The sequence below is a fragment of the Prunus persica genome, chromosome G4, assembly GCF_000346465.2.
Source record: "Prunus persica cultivar Lovell chromosome G4, Prunus_persica_NCBIv2, whole genome shotgun sequence".
Lineage (NCBI taxonomy): Eukaryota > Viridiplantae > Streptophyta > Magnoliopsida > Rosales > Rosaceae > Prunus > Prunus persica.
Genome location: NC_034012.1, coordinates 18492374 through 18517340, shown reverse-complemented (window position 1 = coordinate 18517340; position 24967 = coordinate 18492374). Strand labels below are relative to the sequence as shown.

The window sequence follows — 24967 nt, the reverse complement described above, 5'->3', positions numbered from 1 at the left end:
TAATTCTAGTAACTTTATCAGAAAGGCGGTACACAAAGTGATTTATGAATCTTGTCTCTTTAGTATTTCTTGAGCATTAAATATATAGTATGAAAGGCTTCATTCAGGTTCTTTTATGTTCCTAAATGGCAAAAATCAGATATCAGCAGCATCGTGTGATTTGTAGCCGAATTAATAGAAGGGCCACCCATTAAAATGCAATGAAAAATATAAGGATCATCACTTATTCTTAGTTTTTTGTTTTGCCCAATCTTTATTTTTTCTGGCCGATGAGTTTCATATACAAGGTCATTATCAGAACAAGCGTACCAAATCTTTATTGACTTGGAAGGAGCTAGGAGTTTTTGCTCCAGAAAACGTCCTAACTGACCGAAACGACATCGAATCACTTCGTTAAATGACTAATAGAAGAATTGGTAACTATCGGAATTAGCCCTTAAAACGACAAATAAAAGAATTCGCAGACTATTGCAGTTAGCCAAGGTAGCGAGTGAGGTTGAGAAAATGGGATAACATTAGAATAGATCAAGATTTCGCAATAAAAAGAGTAACCTAAAACCATAAATAATAAAATAAACGGTAGATGGTTCTTCGGCAGAATTTTTAATCTATTCTTGCTATATAACCAATGAAAGATAAATATGGATATTGGAAAGTACTAACTTATCAACAATTCAATTAAAAAATCTCCAAAACTTGGGAGAGAAAACCACCAACTATTTCAAAATTGATAATGTACACTTTCTGAAGGCGTAATACATTCTCCTTCTGTATGTATATATCAGATGAGTAGAAAAACTTTTTCACTGAATTGCTCTATATACGTGAACATAATACCAACCGAACTCATCTTCAGAAAACGAAAGATAAAAAAAATATGGCAGCAAAATTCCCCAAGCCTTGCAGACGACAGGCAATCCTTGCATCTTGTTCAATGATGCAAATCCCATTTTGTGGACCTGTTCCGATCGTCTCAGAAACCCAAGTAGGATCTCCAAGAACTTATTCCCATGGTTGACAAAAAAAATTCCAGAGAATATATATAGGCTGAAGTCGTAAGTGCTCCCAGGTGAGAGCCAGTCGCCTTCACTTTTTAACCAGCTGCTTTCCTATTGTATGCAACACTACTTGATACCTGCAAAACCTTGTTTTTGGGCTAAACCTGCCTGCCGCATCCTATAAGGCCTTTCATTGACAACGCGTTTATTTTCAGGTGGTCCTGCACCAAGAATCCCTAGTGAGCTTGGATCGGTTAACCGAGTACCATTGCTGATAATTCTTTGAGATGAGGCCTGAACTGGTAAATTACTATCAGTTTCTCCTCTCCTCCTTCGTTTCCATGCTTCAGATTTAGCTGTATCATGACCCTTCTGAAGTTCAAAAGATTGATAGTTGGTCACATTTTTGTACCCTCTTTGCCTCTCCACATGACGGGAAAATGGAGTAGGGTCACTGTCTCTGCCAAAGGGACCGGATGCAGAGCCATTGATGTGGGAAGGCCCAACCTCCTCATCCTGCTGCAGTATAAGTTTCGAATAAATGTCTTGAAGTCTCTCCCCAGACAGGTTTGAAAAGGTAGAAACATAGTTCCATAAGCGCTTTGTCATCTCTGTAAATGACCACTATGTTAATAACTTAAAACACATACCATGAAAAGGAAAAAGGAATTTGTTACATATGCAGTCCTAGAGCTTGTCAAATGTAAGGTCAGATGATTATTCTGTTAAGATATTTACTCAATTGAACTTAAAAACCAACAAAATCCAAGGCATGGAATTAAATTCCATACATATACCATCCCCGAGCTTATCTAAAGTGGGTGTTTAAAAATTATTTTTTTAAAATTTACATAAGAGAGAGAGAGAGAGAGAGAGAGAGAGAGAGAGAGAGAGAGAGAGGGCAACAGTAAATAGAAAAGCAATCAGGAATGAGAAAAATAAATCATACAGGACAAATACATACTATCTTGTCCATGCGGTTCCTCCTCGTTATCTAAAACAATTTGGTCTATCCTTCGTCCAAGAAGCTTTAAATAATTTTTAACTTTCGCAAGCACCTGAAAGACAAAATGTGTGAATTAACAGTACCAGCATCAAACGGATGATTTAACAAATAAATGTGACAAAGACAAATGAAAAAAGCAAGACTAAGACGTACCGTATCCTTTGGAAGATTGGCACTAATCGTCTGCAACCGTTCAAGACGATTCAATGTCTTAATTGAGTCAGCCATCATCTCTTCGCACCATTCCATCCATTTCTCCTCCTTAAACTTCTCATACACTTCTTCATCATCTGACATTTCACCCTCCTCTTTCACTAAAGGTTCAACTTTCTGGGGTTTCAAAGGTCTGTTCTTATTCATTTCAACATTGAGTCTAGAAGAACCGGCTTTTCGTTTCTTGATGCCCCTGTGAGCTAAAGAAACAATGAGAGGATTCTCCCTCTCCTTAGAAGCCTTACGACCCACTTTAGCATTTGCATTCTTTCCCCCATAAACTGCAATTTCCTGTTTACAGATGTCATCTTCATCAACTCATGTAAGTAATACCAAAATAGTTTACCGAAATTATTCAAGTGCCTCAATCTCCTTCAGAATGGATTAAAAGGCACTCATACAGCCATGCACAGGCAAATGAACCAATTACAATGATCAAAAGTATCAGGACGAATCAGCTTAAACATGGAAGACTAATGTTAGACCTAGCATAAGTTTGACACATAAATTCACAACAATTTCTTATATCAACAATCATTTCAGTCCATTCATACGGCTTACAATAAATTTCACACCAACGTCAAACCAATGCGATCCTAGAGTCCAGACAATCTTGAAAACCGAAAAAATAATATTATCATATTTTCGCACTCAGCATAATTTCCAATTTTTTTCTCTTCCTCATCTGAACCAAATTAAAACCCCTCCCGCCCCAACTTTCAGGGGTAGCATTATCATTGCCTTCATTTCAGTATTAACTAGTGTCAAGCGAGATGGACGGATGAAAAGTTTTAACCAATAAAAAAATTCTCAAACTAAAATGTCAAATGTGGCTCAAGAATTTTTTCTCCTAAGCACATATGGCAGAGATACAGTGCTTTCCTCCACAAAAAAAGTTAGATCATATGTGATTGCATACCATTTCGAGAAGAGCGTTGGCACGATCTCTCAAATTTGGAGCGCGGGGTAAAAATGTTTCATGGTGTTGGAGTTCCACGGGAGCAATTTTCTTTATAAGACCAAGCCTTTCATCTAATCGTATCTTTTCCCAATTTCCAAATCCATGGTAGTATATTCCAAGAAGCAATCTTGCATCATCAACTATCAAGAAGGAAAATATCAGCAAAAAGGAACCAAAATCACGTGCCTTGTCTTCCAGTGGAGGAGAGATGAAAAATAACATAAGCAAAGAAATAATACATACACTGATTCCAGCCACAACCTTTCGACCAATTTGAAGGTTTGAGGTATGTCAAGACACGGAACTGGTCAATGGGATCCTCATATCGACTAATGCGTTTTGCCAGGTGCTGAAGTTCATGAACACGGTTGAGCATATCAACAGCCTTGACAGGGACACCAAAAAAATCCAGCAAGGGCCCCTAAAAGTACCATAAGTTTCTAACGTTCAGCAGCCAACAAGTTGTCACTCACAACGAAATAAATTTACATAAGAAACAGCATTCAAGAAACAACATGGATGAATAGACATATTCTAAGACAACCTTCTGGTCCAAACTCCCCACTTCCACTGCTTCTTTGCAGCCATCAATCAATGCATTGAAAAGCTCAACCTGTGATTCAAGTGAAGCTCCTGCAACTGCACCTCCGACCTCCTCAACTATTAAGGCAATTTGGCTCTCATTCCCAAATTTCATAACCTAATTGCAAATTAACAGTGTTAGACAATGAAGCATAAAAATTCCTAAGAAAACAAACATTCAGAACAAGCTGGTGCCAGAAGCTTTTCAAAAATTGGGATGTCTTAACTTTGACCAAACATCTTGCAAATAATTAATTTGGAACTTCCAATATTTAGGGAAAATCCAGAGAAAAAACCATAAGAAACACCATCTCTGATGGTGATTAAATTTGAAACAAATGGTATCTTCTACTAGACCTAGTCTACAATGTAAACCCAAAACAGGAAAACTTCAGCCAGTTTCCGCGTCTGTGCCCATGACCTTGCATCTAATCTCTTCAAATATTGAGAATATCAGCTAAAACTATGTCCAGGTTGGGTCGGTTAGGTTTTAGGAATATATAAATAAATAAATAAATAAACAAAATAAACGAATAAAGACAAGAGAAAGGAACAATTAATACAAGAGAAGCAAAGACGCCATGCCTAATCTGTAAACTGAACAGATCTGTATTAGCAAAACAGGGGGAGAAAAGCTTTACACATATGAGTCATATGACTAATGCAAGCTGTGGTGCATCAGAAATGCTATTCTAGGAAGAAAAAGCTTTCATGCAGACTTTCAGGGAGAGAGAAATTGATGGGAATCCAATTTGAATGGCTCAAATCTTTTGTCTTATCATGTGTGTTTTTAAAAAAGTAATGGGTGCCTTTTCCATAATATAAATATTTGGGTGCTACACATGTAGAAATATTATGAGCTTTCTTGAAACAAGCTAAATCAAAACTGATAAGGTATGCTCACAATATGAGGTAATGGGTGGTTTTTTAAGGAGAGAAATACAAGCATTTTAGGAGATTATAGCGAGGTGATGACTAAATCAAGCTATGCAGAAATCCGAAACAAATAAGAACTTACCGCACGGGAAAACCGCAATGCATCTCTCTTAGATAAATTCCCAGATGACCATCCCCTTACTTGAGCAGATGCTCCATCAATCATTGGTGCTGAGCTAACTAAATAATCTGCTTTGCGCCTTTTCTGGACTCTTTCCTGAGGCTCAGATTCTTTCTTTTTCCTTTTATTACTTCTATCAGGTTGAGCAACTTCTGCATAGCTCTTGGTATTCCTTTTAGTACGAGGGGCAAGAGCTTCCTAAAAGGAAATGTCAATTTAATCCTTTTATCTAACTAAAGGAAATGCAACACAAGAATATATAGACAATAATAATAAGTATGAGAAAGAGTCCTTTACTACTATACTAAGATAGTATTTAACAGAAAAGATTCATACTTCGGCTTGGGATACTGCTTCCGGCTTTATCCAACGGCTCCAAAAACTACCATCATCTTCAGCAGTACCAAAATTTGCAACCTGGACATATATGCACCGAAGAGTACGTGCATTAAAAAAACACAAATGAATAAATTTCAACATGAAAGCAGTAGCAACTGTACAGCAGCCGTCCATCACCATCCTTACACCAACCAAAGCAAAAACACAGCACCGTTGATTTTAGGGCATAAGTGGCACTTGTGTAAAAACAAAACAAAAAATAAAAAATCTGCAGAAGGGGCCAAGACAACCAATGTAGAGCCCTAACAAACAATGGCAAAAACTTGCCTTAAAAGCACTCAACAATTCATTCCCGTCCTCTTCAGCTTCCTTCTCTTCAACTTTTTCCGCTCTTTCAAGAATCTCATCAATATCCATACTTAAGAGTCCTTTCTTGCTTTCTTCATCATTTTTCTCTTCCTTAAAAAGTTCTTCAGCTCCAAATCTTAAGATAGCAGACAGCTCATTCTGCAAATACCATATGGATTCGTTACGGTAAGTGAAAGTGAAAAAGAAAAGAAATATTCTGAAGTGGCAATTTTGCAATGCTACATTAGAGTCCCCTCGTGTGTGTGTGTGTGTGTGTGTGTGTGTGTGTGTGTGTGTGAGAGAGAGAGAGAGAGAGAGAGAGAGAGAGAGAGAGAGAGGTGGAAACCCAGAAATATGCTTAGAAATCTTTCCTTCTTATTTTTCCCCCACTCAAAAGCCCCCACTAGAATTTAGCATGATAAAACAATCAATTCAACACAAGCCCTTACTTTGTCGAATAAAGTTCCTTTTTTTGCTTCTTTCTTCTCCAACCTACCCTCTGCATTTAATTTTTGAATCACCAAATGGTCAAGCACCTATAAAAAAAAAAAATTGGAACAAAGAAAGCATATTAAATTAAAAAATAGGCCTCAAGTGAAAAATTGAGTATATATATGCATGTATATGCAGATCCTGATGTGCCACAAACTGGACAATTGAAAAATTATACAACAATCTCAAATTATGCTATGTAATCTACCATCTTTTTCTTAGCTCTTTCCAGGATATCTTCCTCGACACTTTTGCTCGTGACAAATCTATAGATGTTAACAACTTCCTGTTGCCCAATTCTGTGAGCTCTACTCATTGCCTGATTCATAGTCAAAGAGCGATGTTAATTTCGTACAAAAGAGGCCAAAAGGAAAGGGGGAGGTCTGAACTTTGGTCTTGGGCGTGAGGATTATTAAATAAAATGTAAAAGTAAAAATAACCGAGATATTGTCTTTAAACCTGCAAGTCGTTTTGAGGATTCCAATCTGAATCGAATATTATAACCGTATCCGCTGTGGCAAGGTTGATACCAAGGCCACCTGCTCGAGTTGAAAGCAGGAAGCAAAAATCTTCACTGCCAGGTGCATTAAAATGTTCCATTGCCTGGTGGCGTAAATCTGCCTTCGTACTTCCATCAAGGCGTTGAAATTGAAACCCTCTAATTGACATATACTCTGCCAGTATGTCCAACATTCTTACCATCTGCAATAAATCATCCCAATTACTTAGTACATAGTATATCAGTATAAAAAAATTCAAGCTAATATAGCTGGATTTGCAATTCTAGTCCCTAACTAGCAACATTTAATTAATACACCCTCATACGACACAAGACTCGCTACAGGGAGGAAAAAGCCAATAACCCCATGATTGAGCTACCACATAAAAAACTAAGCATTAGGGCAACTGCCTCAGTGATTGTGTAGTCTCTAACAATTAGCACATGCAACAATACTTCAGCAATTCTGCGTGATTGGCTGCTACAGAAACAAAATACACTTAATTTTTGGACAGGCTTGTGAGTAAGATGAACAGTGTCACTCAAAAAAATCAAAGATTAATACAGTAGTGTAACCCGAAACAGAAAAAAAAATTCAAGACACAAGGAAATGGCTATATCAACATGTCCTGATCATATTTCAGTGGTTTCCTGTATATATATATTGAAAATAAGCCTGTGAACAAAATGATGTATGAAAATGTGAACAATTTTACCCCAAGTTTTGCAATCTTTTTCTTTTATAAAAAGAGGCAATGGTAGAACAAATACAAGTATCATTTAAAGGAGGCCACCAGTGTCATGTCCTCAAACAGCCAACAGACCACTACTTTAACAGATGATTGTCCTACAAACGATAGATCTAAACATGGATTCTACCATATAATTAAATGGGCTACGCTATGCATCAAAATGAATCAACAAGGTGGAAGTCCATGCTAACAATATATCAAACTTAATAGTCCATAAGCGAATTTCCAAGGAGCACAATCAACATGACTGCATCGCAAACAAACCTGGGAAAAAATCAGAACACGGTGCTTTGTTTGATGCAATCTCATAAGAAGTTTATCGAGTATAACCAGCTTCCCACTGCTTAAAATAATCCTCTCCAGTTTACTGCCATCTTTGGTACTCGAGTCCCCTCCATAACCATGGTCAGCACTTTCAAACAGGAAGGGATGATTACAACATTTCTTCAACTCTACCACAATATTCAACAATGAAACCTGAAAAGGCAAAAATAATATTAAAAAACTGAATGAAAATGTTATTACTTTCAATAATGATTAGACAGAAAAAGGGATAGTGAAGGAAGAACAGGCATTCTTCAACTGATTTCATTTTCAATAGAATCAACACATCCACACCTTCTCTTCTTTCCCACTAGTAAAGAGCAACATTAGGGCCTGTTTGGTATTCTTTTATTTTTTTTAATACCCAGAAATCCATCAATCAGCATTGCAGACACAGCTTTGAAACTGGAGCCCCCAGCCGAGCCATACAATCTTCGGGAGGCAGGAAACAGCAAAAAGCTAGGTAGGTACCTTTGGGGGTTTCGAACCTCAGAACACATGGCAACAAACCATGGGCCTGACAATTCCAACTAGCCACTTGCTGGTGCCTGTTAGTATTCTATTTGAGTCCAAAAAATCTGTTTGGTCGAACCAGTTTTGAAAACCCAAACTCAAAAATACCCAAATACTTGAAAACAGAACAAATCTGTTATTTAAGAATTTTTTTTCAATTAAGTGGCAAAAGAACTCAACCAATTTAGGAACAGTTTTCAAGTTTGATATCAAACAAGTTTTTGAATCTTAAAAATGGATTTTAGAACTCCTTGTTTTTTAAGAAAAATCAAGGTTTTAGAGTTCCCTACTTGAATAGGATACCGAACGTCCCCTTAACTACTACATGGAAATCAGTATAGAGGGTATTGTCGACTTTATCAAACAATTGTACATAGTGATAATTTGAACTTGAATAGGGTACCAGGCGCCCCCTTTACTATTACATGGAAATCAGTATATAGGGCATTGTTGACTTTATCAAAGAATTTTACATAGTGATAGTTAGAAGACATCAGTCTTTAACCAGACTCTGTCATTTCTTACACTTATACCAGGTTTTCCCTCAAGGAAATACAACCCGACAGAGTAGGGAGTATAATCTATCTGTAAAAGATACTGTACAAATTTCTATCAACATCAAGTGTTATCAAAGACAGTCCATCAATTACTTAGTTTGTAAGTCAGAGTTGAAGGCTGACACTCAAATGTTGTGTCCCCAGAAACATGTGCAAAAGAAATTGAAGCAATTAAATTTTGAAAATATCTTATCATTGGAGCGGAGTCAAGCACAAGTTTTCTCCAAGCAGACAGATTGAAGCAAAAGATTTACGATATTAGTGAAAAGTCAGTCTATCCACTTTCTTATATTTAATAGTTAGAGTCTGGGAAATTGGGAATACTAACAAGTTACATAAAAATGTGTATTTTGTGAGAACATTAGGCAGTATGAATGAAAAAAAAAATTTGTGCCAGAGAATTACCAAATAATGTTTACTTAGTATATCAGGCCTTTCCTAATTTCCCTTTGACCCAGATGGTGTTTCGAATATAAACAGCCCCTAATTATGCACAATCTGCTGGCTGTAGTATCTTAAGGGGTTGTCTTATGTTTGGCTGTTTTATCTTCTGTGTTGAGTGGCCTTGTGTTTGTTTCACCGGCTAGTGTTTCTTTCTTTTTGTCTGTGTTCTAAATGTCCTCGTTTTTTATCCTTCAAATTTTGAAAAAAAATGTTTCTATTAAAATATATATATATATATATATATATATATATATAAACAGCCCCTAATTACTAGGAGACACTATTTTCAATTTTCACCAGAGACACAACAGTTCTTTCTTCTCATTAAAATATTACAGTTTTTTTTTTTAAAGATTGGGATAAAACACAAACACAGAAAGAAATAACTCCGACGTGTTGATCCAGTCAAAATTTGTGTTTTCAGTCCAAAAAATGGTTTTCAGACTGAGACTAATTGCAAACATTACAGTAGCAAATAATTATACAAAAGGCAGAGGACAGAAGAAATAACCTGATTTCCACGAACTCCTTTGTTCAAATTATGGAAGTTGCGTTCCAAAATCCACTTATAGTACCTAAAGTAAATTATCGAGAACCAAAGAGCAAATGTCAAATCACTGAAAGGATTTAAACTAAGGGCCATTTCATTACAAGTTGAACCACATACTGTTTCTGAAGGGGAGACATTTCAACCCTAAGAATTCGTTCAATTTTTGGAGGCAAAGACTTCTCCACATCCTTAATAACTCTTCGGAGAATGTGAGGCCTCAATTCCATATGAAGATTAGCAAGCTACATGTAAATGCAAAGCAAACATTAATTTCAAGGTTTAGACGTAACAATAATTAAAAATAAAGGAAATTTGCTCGACTATACCTCAATCTCATTGAATGAACTGAGATTCTTGTAGCTCTGAACAAAATCATCTTTATTCTTGAACTTATCAGAGTCAAGGAAGTGCAGCAGAGCCCTGGATAAAATTTGAACATTGAAAAACCAAAAAAGAAAAGAAACAGAGAAATCAAAAAACATATAAGAAAACTTATGTGTGATCTAGTGTATCAGTGCCAGTCAATCAAATCTTACAGAGAAGAAAGAACCTATATAAAATAAAATGAAATGAAAGACCAATTCGATGAAGAAAAAGGCAACCGCCAGTGTTTAATTGAACCCAAACAATTACTCACTAGTCGAACATCTCTAGTTTTAATTTTTTTGGTACAACTTAAGCTTCCCGGAAAAACAGAATTGAAATATTGATTTACAGTAATGCTAGACCAAATTTGAGTCCCAAAGATGTGGCGCATCCCATATCATCACTATAACTTAATAAAATTGCCAGCATGTATTTTTCTATAAAGAAATTTTTTTTAAAAACTATGTAAGTTGATTAATCCAAAGTCTCAAACCTAATCACCACCGTGTTCCACCACAACCAGTCCCGCCGCCGCTGCACCTTTACTAGCAACTCAGCCTACACCAATTCAACCTTCATAGATTCTTTCAAGCAGCAAAAGATTTGCAAACAAAAATTTCTCACACCATTCACTTCCCATTTGATTTTGGTAAACGATAAAATCTTCTAAATCTTCTCTTTATACAAAATTTGATCAATAGAAACATATTCCTAGTGCATTATTTATAGTTTTACATATTAAAAAATGAACAATTCTGATTCACCACCAAATCACAAATTTTTTCAAACATGTCAGATCTAAAAGCTTTTCTGTTCTTGTAAGGTATACTCCATTAGAACTGATAGCCCAGAAATCTGCCATACACAACTTTTTTTTAAGGAGAAATCTGCCATACACAATTCAGCCTCCTAGATTGTCTGGGATGATGGGAAGCTGTAGGTGGTTGGGGTGGGGAGATCTCGTTGTTGAGGGGGTATGGTGGTGATCAGTTTTGGGATTTCATTTGGTTAATTAAACTTAACATTCATTTGGTAATTGATGAGGAGAAATATGCTTTAATTTTTTTTGTTACAAAAATTAATTGCTGGTAATTGATACATGTTGGCAATTAATTGATGAAGTGTCATATGCCACATCAGTTGGGACTCAAATGTGGTGCACAAATTTGGTGTCTCTAGCATTATTGCTAATTTTATAAAGGAAACATTATCTACATCCCTCTATCCTCTCCCTTCCCCTCCATTTCCTCCTCATCCAAAACCTCCACCCCACCAGTCTTGAAGTTCTCTTCCCAAATCCCGGAAACCATCTTCTCCCAACCCCTTCCTCTATTTCCATTTTCCTCTCTTCCTTTGGCACCAAACCCAAGGATGGTCGCATATGGGACCATCGAGAGAGAGAAGTAGGGGGTGCCGCTGCATGCTAGGTTTCCTTCAATGTTTTTAACTTTTTTTAGTTATTATCTTAAATAAGTTTTTACCCAAAAAAAAAAAAAACAAACAAACAATTTGAATCATAAATAAGTTTTTTAGTTATTATCTTAAGTAAGTTTCTTGGAAAAAATAAGTGCAATGGGTAGAATCAGTAGTTTGTTGGGTTCAACTAGACCCCTATATTGATTTTTCCAAAATGATTTAATGCAGGGCAAGAGGAAAGCGCTAACACACAGAGATGAATGCAATCCCCACCACCCACCCCTCCACAGCACACAAACACGTGCTCAAAGGAGTACAGAATCACTTTTGGATCCAACCATTAAGCAAACACACGCACACACACATACAAAGAAATGCACTTTATTGGAAAATATAAAACATGCAGAATAACGAACATTCATGGTTAGATAAGCCACACTATATTCAGATACCCTAGCAAACCTTTGCCATAAGGACATATCGATACATGATCAAAAATAACAATTATAAACAAATATGGCACTACTTTTGCATGCACATGCAGGAATATCATGACAAGAAACAAACCATTACCATAACTCTTCCACACTGTTCTGCAATGGAGTACCAGTTATAAGCAACTTGTTCTTGGTGCTAAATTCCTGCCAAACCAGGATGGCATCATTTAGCGTAACACAAGATTAAACTTGATAGATCTATACACAAGGTGTGATAGAATTGATTGGGCATAATTACATACCAAGAGGGTTGTGTACAACTGTGCCTCACTGTTCTTTAACCTATGAGCTTCATCAACCATTAGATAATTCCACTTTATCTTGGAAAGAACAGCCTTATCCTTTAAAACCACCTCATATGTAGTCAATAGTGCATTGAATTTTATAGGCCGGCCAACTATTTTACTGTTGTTAAATTCATACTGCTGACAAACCTACAATCAAAAGAAATTGACAAACAAATAAAATAGTTTATAAAGAACAAAACTGCATGGGCACCCTGTATGGTACATCAAAACTACTTTATACAGTACAATGAAGATAAGGACAGTATCAAGTCAATATGGGGAAAAAAAGAGCCCGCAGAGTGACTTTTCAATGATCAAACTGCAAGGACAATGAAGATCCCAGAAGACAAGCATTAACCACAAGAAAATACAAAGCTGCAATCCCTTTCACCATTGTGATCACCCTGGAATACCAAAATTCAATAAATTTATACAAAATGCCTTTAGAAGCAAGCTTTCTTTAAACATTAAACATGTTATACCAAACAAGGCACTGACCAAGCCATTTCCTAATCTACCAGTAAGTGAACACTCAAACTAAAAATGTCTGGGTTCAGAATGATGCACATATATCAAGATGTGCCTGACATCTGGTCTTTTTCAAGCAACCAGGCTATTGTGTCCATATGAGAAATTATCACTCTTCGTCCATGTCCACATTAGTGTCTTAGGGTTTCACCAAACACAGGTTGCGTTAAATACCATTTAAGTATATAATTTAATTAATTCACACCAAAATATACAGAATGATGATGTACATAAATTTAAATTACCAAAAAGAGAAGATTACAACTTAAGGAGAAAGTCCAGAAAGATTCTTCCTGGACATGGCCCTCACTCAAGGGAGAAATTCCATTTTGTGCTTGCTCTCTTATGTCAAGTGCATCAAAACAGGGTAGGTTGTCCCAGTGGAGAGAACATTGAAAAGAAAAGAGTGACAAAGGGGTTGAGGGAAAGAGAGGGTGGGGAAAATGGTCATGGGTGCATAGTTGTAAATTTTAATTAATATTCCCTGCCTAGCGAAAAAATTGGCGAGCAAACTGAAGCCTTACAAAAAGAAAACACTCCAGAAAGATCTCATGTAATGCAGACGCCACAGAATTTATACATGATAATATAGACTGAAAACCCCAATAGTAAAAGTGAACCACACTATTCTTAGACATTAACCTATAAAGCATGATAGATTATATGGTTTTTTCACAGGGAAATGATCACAGAAATAGATTGATACATAACTAATACAGATAAATGACAAAGTAGTCTTCCATCTGAAAGAGATTGAACACAACTTCAACAGAACACAGTAAAACAAGGCTACGAGTTTGAGCTTGTACACCCAAAACAACCACCTACTCAACAAGCAAAACAAAAATACAGCCAAACAGAACCCAGCATGCTAAGAGATAGACGCCTCTCAAACCAAGTTTAAAAGGAAGAGCAAACAGTCACTGTGTTCGGAGAACTCTGACGCACCTCCACAACACTTAAGACTTTAATCCACCTCGGAAGGCACAAAATTAACCTCTAACAAATAAAAGGCACAAGAGGATGGAATGGAACAACCCAACTCAGTCGAGAAACCTGACAAAGCTTACACCACTGGGAAATGAAGGAAAAGGTTGATCAATATTCTCGGCTACCCACTTTCAGATAATGCGCTAGTCTGCGGAAAGGCAAACACAAGGCCTGTTTCATTGACCTCACATGTATTCACCCTCCTGTGAGCAAACAATCCAAGCAAAAACTTGTACCCTAGGATTAGGAGGTATTTGGCCTATCATGTCATCAATATGATGGATTGAAACTGAAGAGTTCTCAAACAAAAACAAAGAAACCAAAGAAGAAAGAAAAAAGGAGAGGAGAGCTGCTCAAAATCAAGATCTCACAAGTCTCTACGGGAATTTTACTTCTACACTGAAGACAAAGGAGAGGTGAACCAATATACTTTTTATGGAACTATCGTGATACTGACTGCAAGAAATTAAATTTCAAATATAATAATATACGATGACTATACCTGGCTTGGTTTAGGAAGTACCTTTACTTATGAATGAACAGTGAAAGCAAGTAAAACCATATATCCAACTATTCATATATGAACCTCATAGACCTGTGCAAGAAAGCTTGGCTTACCTCTCTGCTTGCACGGGTACCAACGTACACAATAACATTCATATCAGGGAGCCATTTCCTAAATTCTTTGGCCCAGTTTGACAACGTGGATAATGGTACGACAACAAGAAATGGCCCGTGGATCTGTTGAGCATTCTGCAATAATTAAAGAGGAAAAGGTTAGTGTCTCAAGTATATTACAATCTCATGTTTGTTTGGAGTTACATTCAATAATATAACAATCTACAAGCCAGTCAGGAAAGAATTTATATCTCATCTTCACCTGTAAAAAACCAAGCATTGAAACTGATTGAACAGTTTTACCAAGACCCATTTCATCAGCTAAAATGACATTGGTATCATTTCTCCAACTGCCACATGCAAGAACCAGTGATTAGGACATTTTCAAAGGAGGGCACATTAAGGTATCTATTTTCCAACAATAAAGGTGAGTAGAAGTAATAGTCAAGCCATGCCTATTGACAAGAAAATTCAAACCCTCAAGCTGATAATCACGTAGCTTTCCTCCCTTCAACCATTCGGGCTGTTCGTCAAGCTTCCTTAGACTTCCTAAATATTATTTACCAAAAAAAAAAATTGTATTATCAATAAACACTGTATGTCAAGAACAGCAAATAAAACAAGACGAGTCAAAGAAAGTAAAAGAGACGAAAATTGGAATAGCAGAAACTCCATTATGTATTTTTACACTAATTATACCTTAATACTCCTACCAAATCTATGTATTCAAAATAAATAAATAAAATTTTTCAAAAAAAACAAACAATTATTTAATAGCTTTTAATTTTGATTAGTACTAACACAAAAAAGGAAAATGACAGGACGTTGGTTGGTGGGTCGGTTACCTTCCCCTTCCACCTTTCCCTTTCTACCTTTGCCACACCTTTCCCTTTCTACCTTTGCCACACATTGCATGCCCTGTGGGTTGGTTTTGTTAGATTTATTTCAGTTCTTAATCTTTAGCTGACACCTATGATTCTCTGACACTCTGCTTCGTTTCATCCTATAAGTGGCTGCTGCTTCTTTTCCATGATCCAGCCCATAAATAATAAAAATCAAGTCCTCTCCTTGGCAGCTCCAGAGTTTTCTTGTTAAGTTTTGCATTATAAGTTAAGAGGGTAAATCTGGGAAGAATGAGTGTTTTAACTGAAGTTTTGTTTTTAATACTTCATGAAATTCACATGGCATGAACTAATGGAAGTTCAAAGTCCTGGAATACTAACAATATTGGTACTCCTATCAGGGAACAGAATTGAGAGATGAGGATATGATGAGTGCACTTGATCTAACCATCAGCAAAGTTTGGTTTCTTCTGGATTAGATAAACTCTTTCTTCACGTACATAGGAGTGTACAAAAGTGCACACAAAGAACCATACTTAATTTTATTGGAAACATTGACTTTGCTTTTAAAAAGTTAGGAAGGTACAATGAGAACAACCAACACTGGACAAGAAGTCCACCATCACAATAGAACAAAGAGAAACACTCTCTTAACAGCATATAATACCTTGCCTTTAGTTGACAAAAAGGTGGAGGAGGATTTCAGGGTAAGAAAACGAATTCTGAATTTTTTTTTAGAGAATAACGAATTGTGAATTGATATTGACTTTGAGAAGCAAGAAAAATGCAAACCAGAAAACAATAAGCAAATTCCAGACCCAAATCACCAACCTTTGCTTTTCTTGCGCTGGAGATCCACCATTTTCCCTTGTACAGCCATCGCAGCTTCACGAGCCTGCTCATAATGAAGGACCACAAGCCGGATTACACTCGGAACAAAACTCTAATCATGTGTAAGTGTTTGTTCATCATAAACAATTCACCCCGAGAAAAATTGACATATCATCATATTTAAGGAAAATAAGAATAAAGAAGAGAACACCAAAAAGCCCCAAGCAACTCTTTAGGAGGAAAAAAACCCCCAATGAAGTGGCCAAAAGGAAGAGCCTTTTTTAATAGTATTTTCCTAATTCCTCAAGCACCTATCTCGTCATCTGCCATAAAAATAAATTACTAACTCTTTTTTTCCCAGAAAACCAACGAAGCTTGCATATGAAAAAATTGGATCTATCATGTAAGATTTCCCATATGCCTCAACCAAAGAAAGCTTACTTGGTGTTTAACCTTCATATACCACAACACATGTTACTCCAAATTCCCCACTACTGTATGGCTTCACCATAAGCCCTTTTATTAGTTTCTTTAATAAGTATTTTGGCATATTGTTTATGACCTATACAGTTTTTATTCTTTCCTGTTAACAGGACCCTAGCATAAATTTAACAAGCTCAAATGCCAATTGATGAAACATTTGCAATCACTAGAGATTTTAAGGTAAAACATTATAACAACTCATTCCACAACATCCCTAGTTATGGCAGCAGAGATTCTTTTTTTCCCCCTCCTTAATACTTAAATATTTTAGGAATCCTTTGTATCTTACATAGAGTAATTCTAGAAAGCCACCATATCCATGTACAGTAATCCCAACTTTCCATTAATATTTTTAACAGTTATTTGTATAATGCGTTCATATCATTCATCATAATTATCAATAAATCACATTGGGTAATCATTCCAAACATTCAATGCCAAGCATGCATGCTCACATCATCATATTGGGTTATCATTCATAACCAAACATTCAATGTTAAGCATACATTCTCACACTTAATGTGCAATGCATACTGCTATCTATCGCAAACATGTAAACCATGGTTCAGAAGTAAATCCATGTGTCAAACCTAGCACATATATAGAGAGACACGTCAAGCATGTAACATAAAGATGTGCACACAATAGGACTATGCAGATAAGTAATATAAACATAACTGTCAATGTTCAAGCGACCTTTAAATGCATGAACATTTTACAACATGAAGACAACTAAGACACCACACTACCTTGAACTCATCAATAGCATCTTGTGCAAATGCGATATCCACGTCCTTCTCCCTATAATCACATACCACTAAAAAATATAAGCATTCATTACTGCAATTAAAATGAAAGAAACACCACAACACAAAGAGTCAAACACTATATCAGATAAAAGATCTAGAAATCTGCAAGGGATAAGAAAAGCTAATTTAGAATGAATAGTTCAACATTTAACACCCTACACATATATGAAATAGATAGGCAAGGAAAAGGAGCAAATAAAGCAGTACTAAACAGAAAATGATTAACTTTAAGTCAAGCTTAACATACCATGTTGCTTCAGCATAAGACAATCCTTGCCACTTGACCAGATATTCGGGTCCCACATCACCTGAGCTATCTTGCCTGATCCGGTCTGAAATTATTCTCTCCACCTGAGAACCAGTTATATAAACAATTGTAAGCAAAAACAGACAAATGTTGTTTTGGGAAAGTGAAACAAAAATGATGAAATGCAGGAAAGCAAACCTGACTATTTTGCTTGATGAGATCTAAGTCCATTTCTTTGCTCACATCATGGACCTCAATCTAGCAGGCATATACATAACCCCAGAAAAAGAAAAGTGATAAATGAGCTACTTCACATGAATAAAAAACAATAACAATAGTTACTAAAGCTTCTATCATTATGGGAGGACAATGAAGGTGAAATAGCAATTACACATGGGAAAGAAACAGAACAAGTTTATAAAAGATCAAGTATCAACTTTTAAACGACAGTATACACGAGCTTTCAATAAGAAAAGGAACAGTATACATTGAAGGACATTGAAGAAATAAATTTATATCCAGTGTCTCACTCCTTATCCATTTCTCATATTCATGTTTTGAGCACCATCTCCTAAGAATAACATAGAAAACACCACATGGTAGGCCTGGCTTAACCTATGCTTTTTTTTCATACCAAAAATACTTCCATCAATAAAAATAATTTTTCAAACCAAAAAAAAAAAAGGAAAATTACAATACAGGGGACAAGTTGTCCAATAGTCAGAGTAAACTGCTCAACTACAACTGCAAAACTAAAACACCTTAATATTGCATGAATGAAACGCGGAACTCCAATCACAAAATAAAGCCTGAAAGGAACTATCCTAAATGCTGAAGAAACGGACACCCAACGCCCAAAGCGAACTTATCCCACAAAAGATCCACTTCATCAACCTGTGCTCCCTCAAATGTCCTTCTATTCCTCTCCATGCATGCCACCCCAAAAGAATTTCTATTAGTGAATGTTAACCCATGCGTCTATAATTGGTATAAAAATTGAAGGGAGCGTTGACATATCACTGGATTCCAACAGTTTCAGTAACATGTGGTTTATGAGCATATTCAGCCCTACATTTTCAGTAACATGTTCTTTTCAAGAGTATTTGGCCCTACTTTAAAACAGAGAGAAAAAAAGAAAAAATCTCTATCAATCATGTTATTTGTTCTTGTTATGTTACCATCTTTATTATTAAACCGTACCTCCAATCTACATTACTGATATTACTCACACGATCATCTTCCTCAAGAAAATGTTCCCATTAACTTCCTTCGCTAAACAATCATCATCCATTTATGCACTTTAAAATTTATTGATCAATCTAATTAATTCTTTCTATTTATTATAATTTAATGATCAAATCAAATAATGCACCACGATTTGAAAGGCAATATTTATATAATTCACCTAGATGGACATCAAAAAAAAAAAAATTTATTTAAGCTAACAAAATCTCAATAGGTAAAATGGTCTATACTTATACCGGCAACCCTAAAAAAATAATAATAATCAATTGGTAAGCTTCTTGTCCTCTAAAAAACAAATATGAGTAAGAAAAAAAATTAATTTTGATTAGTTTGGGTTGGTTTTGTTGGTGTGAGCAGATTTTGCAAACCCTCCTTTCACATATTCTGCATAACTGTACCTCATATCACATCTTGTTACCATGAGAAAGCATACATTAGATCTTAAAGCAACAGAAGTCGTATAAATCCAATGGCCTAACTTAGATACAGTTCAAGTTATTTATTAAATAACATATTAATATATCTATCTTTCTTCTTTATACACGATTACTACTAAAAGAAACTCTAAAATAAAAATAATTAAAAAATAGGAACAAAAAGAATACCTCCTCACGTGAGATTGTCTTCCTGTACTTAGCATCCTCCATCACCTTTTTAGTGTAATTTAAAACCTTCTTGAAACCGCTAAGCTGCAAAGTCACAAAGGCAAAAGCATATTGAGCATCTTGAACAACAGATCAAAGTAAGATAAAACTGAAAGGTAAAGTTACAGCACCAGTTAAATTTGACAAAGACATATGTAATAGATTGTCCCCATCCAGAGCATACGCATAACCAAGAAGAAAAATTACAAAGCATACATTTTGTAGCTCGGAAATTGATTTCCACTGACAGTGCAAATGGGACTGGCCTTTCCATTTTATCAAGAATTCCATACTATTCCAATCTGGCTCAGAATCGAACAAGTGACTTAACAAGACAGGCTCTGTTGATCTATTATTCCTCAGAGCTTCTTCAGCCATGCCTTTTGGCTGATGCCAGAGCACCTTTTCAATATAGTCACCATCCTCTTCTTCATTCTCCTCCTAAAATAGCAGAGTACAAAATTAAAAAGAGAAATTAAGCATATGAAATAACATAACAAAATTCTTAACATATTATCGATGAGGGGTAACCTGAAATTTAGCAGTCTGACAATTGGAAGTAAAGAAATAAACAGACATTCACAACATGGAGCATCAAATACAAAGAGTTTCCTGAGAGCATTACATTTTCTTTCCCCATTTGAAGCATTTCATCATGAAAACAACTGTCGCAGTTAAGAAAAACGACTCGCACACGCACTTTACTCAAGCGCTTACATATTAGAACTATCACCATTTATTACATGGAGATCAAAGGATTTTCAAATTCTTAGAAGGGATGATCAAGCAAAAGCTTAAACACCAGTAAAGGGAAAATCCAGCTTATATTTTTCAGCAAATTAAAAGCCTTTTTTCCTGACATGAAATGAACACTTTAACCTAAAAGAGAAAGATGAGTCACAAGAAGTCAGCAGCGTTGACTTAGCATGACAAGAATTGCATTGCATTCAAGTTTTACACTCCTATCCGGTCAATATGAATTATACCTATACTGTACCTTAGAAAACATGATCAAAGCAGCAGTTCATCTTATGGCCAAAACAAATTCTACAATCATTTGCATTTAGATCACATTATCTTTTGCATCTAGAGCTTTCGGCAGTACCTATGTCTAATAATAAAATATATCATAACATGACAAATCGTTGTTATACAAACATGTACTTCTTCACTTGGGGCACATCTAGGGTAAGTTATCCATATGGTGCGTAATTCCAACTTGAAAATCAAACATGTGAACTAAGAACGTGATCTCAAATAGATTCCATCGAAATGCATCAATGTAACATCAGAAAGGTAGATGATACCTTTTGGGACTTCTTTTTCTTCCCTTCATCAACTTCATCACTTCCTTCACTTTCAACATATGAAACCTTCCGAACAGATCTAGTAGAAGTCCGTACCTCACCATTTCGTCCAGTGACATTTTTTCGGCCATTACTTTTGCGGAGATGTACACCTTTTCTTTTTGTGCTTTTAAAGTCCTCATCACTTTCACTTTCAGATTCCTCCGCTGAGGACTCTTCGTCATCAAAGGAAGACTTCCCTCTTCTTTGGCGACTAGATGCATGATATGATTTGCGTTCTCTTGTAGATTTAACACTAAGCCCACCTTTACCACGATGCCTACTCTTAGGTTTCTTTCCATAATAAGAATTATCTTCATCTGACACATCAAGCTCATCATCACTGTCATCATCTTCCTCAGAATTTTCACCACTCCAATCTTTATCCTGGTGTCATCAAAGAACAACTTCATTAGTGTACAACAGAAAGCACCAGTTCATATGTCCACTAACACTATTATATCAACAGAATATGTACCTCCCCCAACCCACCCTCCCCCACTCCCAAAAAAAATTGAGTGAGAAAGAGAACCAAGATAGGATATCACTACATATCATCGAACACAAAAGACACAGAGACGGAGAAATCAAAAAGTTTACAAGAAAGTAATTCAACAAACAGTACCATTGATCTCTTTTTTTAATTTTTTTCTTTTTTGATAACTTCTCTTTTGAAATAGTTTCAGTAGCAATTGCAAAGATATAGCTTTCAGGGTTAACCACGCATATAGGTGCACCATCGATGGTGCATGCATAATGGTTGGGATAAAACTATCTCATATCAGTTAAAAACAAAAACGACGAAGTTAAAAATTGGGAAAAGAAAATAGAACAATTCAAAGTTGGCTGTGACATAGTGGAACAGTCAGAACCCTTTGTGTGTGCTCTCTTCTGAAAACTTCAAGCCAATGAAATAATACTTCCAATGTAATTTTACTTAGGCAACTATGACTATAACCTTTTGCACTGCACGACCACTCGCAACACCATAATCAGGTTCAAAATCTGCATCATCAGGATCATCTTCTGCAAGCAAGAAGACAATATAAATTGAGATCTACGTTCCAACAATGAAGAGAGGTCAAGAACCACTCATCAAAGTACATCTCTAAGTAAAATTATGAGAGGTCAAGAACTACTCATCAAAGTATATCTCTAAGCAAAATGATGAGAGGTATACTAAATATGAGGATCTGAATCCCATGCCCAACTGCTAGTATTCTAATAAAATAAAAATATTTGCAAAACAAGTACCATCTTCATCTTCTTCTTCATAATCAGCATCAGCAGCATCAATATTTTCGTTGTCATCATCACCATCATCATAATCTTCATTATCATTTAAAACTCTAGAAGTCCTAAGTGCATGGTTGCTGACTGCAGCAGGTTTTGATTGTGGCCTAGAATTTGACCCAACTGAATGATGAAACCCTCTATAGTGCATAGAGTCACTCTGTTCTTCCCCATCCTGCTCATAATATTCATCAGACAACATCTCATCTGCAGGGATGTCAGAATGTCCCCGTTGTCCCTTGCTTACTTTTGGCCTGTCATTATCTTCAAAATCTATTCTATCTTCCCTGACATCCGAAGAATTATCTTCAGATCCAACAACATTTCTGTAGTCAGACCCACTTTTAGTTTCCTGCCCAGAGTCAGACCCGCCCTGTGAGCACATAGGTTGACAGTCCTTCCAAAATGTAGAACCCCATTTTCCAGCCACTGCCATTCTCCTCCCAGAAGACGGCAAATTAGAAGCTCTTGTACCAATACCCTCATCATTTTCTGCCTCATTCTGCAACCTACTAGCATCATCTTGTTCACCTTCACTTTGATACTGCACATGCATGTTCATATCAAATTCCTTTTCACAAGAAATCACATCTACATCCTCATTCCCTGTGGAACTGTGAATTCTTTCAACACTTTGTCCCTGATTCTTTTCTTCCAGGACACTTCGTGAAACTGTTTCATTAGAATAATTCCTGAAAAAGGCCATCCCTTCACATGGAACTTCTATGGAATCGTTAAAACAATGTCTGCACCTGTAAATTTAGAAAAACAAAATTATCAACTACTGCTTCTGCTGCCACCTACAACTTTTGTAGAATATATGAGTAAAGGCTGGTCAAGTTATAGGTGGAACAAATTGTTACCACCAGTGCTCACTTCAAAACAAATAAATTACAGTGAAGCGTTGGCAAAAATAAATTAACATTCTAAATGCGACTCCAAGCATGCAAATTGAAAACGGGGAGGACATTTATTCAGAGAACAATAAAAGAAAATATTAGAAATCCCCACCAACCGAAGGCAACTAAAGAAAACCTAAGAAATGAACATCACAAACAGTTATTCACAAGAAAATAATAACTGTATTGGACTCAGACCCAACTTAACATCAGAATGGCCTCGTGGAATTAAGCTTACTAGTAAAATGATTAGTTCCCAACTCAAATTTCCGTTTTCCTTCTTTCCCATATATTCTCAGCAAACAGCGCCAGTCTTCCAATTGAAATCCAAATACAGTTTTAACTTTAAAAACGTCCAGAACCAGTAGAAACTTCTGACTCAATGCATAGACAACGAAAACTAAAGCAAAGCCGAGCATATCAATACCAAACTTAGATAGTAAACAATTAAGTACCCAAACCACTGCAAATGAAGCCAGAAGTAACAGAAAATTCGCCAAAATCCAATCTAATAAAACAAAATTGATCAATGTCACAATACTAGTCATGTAATCACGCGAAACAGAGCAATCAATAGATCAAAGAGCGAATTTGAAAACTTGAACAGAATCAACCGCCAAAGCCCCTTCCAACTTCCAAAACAAACCCTAAAACAGAAAGCAAACCTAAATCCATGCCCGGAAACCCTAATTTCAAAACAATTTACATCGAAAGGAGCAAATCCAAACAGAGAAGCTGATGATTGAGAGAGCTTACACAGAGGGGGAGAGAGAGAGAGAGAGAGAGAGACCCACCTCTGTAAGAACCCCTACTAAACAAGGTCAATACAGGTAGGGAGAGAAATAGAGGGTGCGCGCAGGTTAATAATCGTGCGCACCTTTTCCCACGTGGCCTCGCCGGAAAATGACCGCCGGGCCAAGGAAACAGGTTTATCGTTTCGGTTTTCCGGGTCGGGTTAAGGGTCGTACCCGGTGGTGGGGATATGCGGCGATGGCGGCGGCTAAGATGCGCCGGGAGATGGCGTATCCGATTTCAGAAGACGGCGTTGTTTCGGGTTATCGTTGACGGCGACGGCGGTTGTGGTGGTGGTGAGTTTTTTTTAGAGAGAGAAAGTTTATGAGAGAGAGATATTATCAAATTGGGGTTAAAAAAAATGAAAAATTAGAAGGATATGCGAATTTTGTTTTTCGTTGGAGAAACGTGTTTATAGAGCCTTTCTCTCTCTAAACCATGTGTTGGTTTTTCATTTTTTACCTGGCCCATTTGTAGGTTTTATTGTGTTAATGACAGACCAATGGAGTTAGCCCACGTGGCACACACTGTTCAGGGGATTCTTTTTGTTTTTTGTGGGCGAAGAATTAGACGGCGCGAGTTATATTGAGTTGACGGAGGTTCGCAGCTCCTTAGCTTTCTATTCATTCTCAAATCCTACAATTTTTCTTAGATTTTTGACAAATTTGAAATTGATTCAGGATCTGTTATTCAAACACTCATGCATTCTAATAAGAGAAGAGTGACGATTGACTAATAACTCCTCAACTAATTTGGATTTGTTGTAAATAATATTGGTGAAGCCCACATAAAGAAAAATGATCGTATTGAGTATGGTAGTCAAAAGGAGAAATAATAGTGTTAGAAAAGAAGGAAGATTAGTCAAAAGATGAAATCATTATGTTGGGAAGATTAGTCTATAAATAGGCTCGCTCATTCACTTGTAAAACACACCAAAAAGAAGAGAAGAAAGAGTGAGGAAAGAAAGAACGGAAGAGAGAGAGAGAAAGAGTGAGAGTCAGAGAGAAGAGAAAGAGTGAAGTCTATCTGAGGAGAAATTCTGTCAGTGTAAACACTACAAAGAAAAATATAATTCCACTCCCAATATTACAGTGATACTTCTCATCACTGATTATTCTAGTTTTATAACACGTTATCAGCACGAAAGTCTCTCCTTTTTTTATTTTTGAATTTTTCCCAACTCAACACTATGTGATTAT

The 24967-nt window shown here is 36.3% G+C and overlaps 1 protein-coding gene across 1 annotated transcript; it reads right to left on the bottom strand.

Moving 5' to 3' along the window:
* LOC18780086 (protein CHROMATIN REMODELING 5) lies at positions 594-24212 on the bottom strand. Its single transcript, XM_007214286.2, has 31 exons — positions 23771-24212; positions 22039-22829; positions 21743-21810; positions 20746-21171; positions 19655-19879; positions 19400-19483; positions 17748-17807; positions 17550-17653; positions 17243-17294; positions 16011-16074; positions 14793-14886; positions 14600-14687; positions 14338-14472; positions 12157-12348; positions 11991-12058; positions 9962-10055; positions 9753-9877; positions 9597-9660; positions 7512-7724; positions 6456-6698; positions 6205-6315; positions 5954-6040; positions 5484-5663; positions 5154-5234; positions 4779-5015; positions 3723-3878; positions 3422-3599; positions 3137-3318; positions 2158-2508; positions 1963-2056; positions 594-1609 (listed from the first exon to the last, which is right to left on the bottom strand). Exons 2-31 carry the CDS (start codon positions 22781-22783, stop codon positions 1125-1127), a joined length of 5286 nt encoding a protein of 1761 aa, XP_007214348.1. The 5' UTR covers positions 22784-22829; positions 23771-24212; the 3' UTR covers positions 594-1124.

Bases quoted from the DNA above. Each gene is read 5' to 3' on its own strand.
- LOC18780086 (XM_007214286.2), bottom strand. From the start codon at position 22,783: ATGGCCTTTTTCAGGAATTATTCTAATGAAACAGTTTCACGAAGTGTC. The intron at 16,075-17,242 runs GTAGTGTGGTGT...CATTATGAGCAG, and splicing joins ATGCTATTGATGAGTTCAAG to GCTCGTGAAGCTGCGATGGC. The intron at 7,725-9,596 runs GTTATTTCTTCT...TTGCCTTTTCAG, and splicing joins AAGGAGTTCGTGGAAATCAG to GTTTCATTGTTGAATATTGT.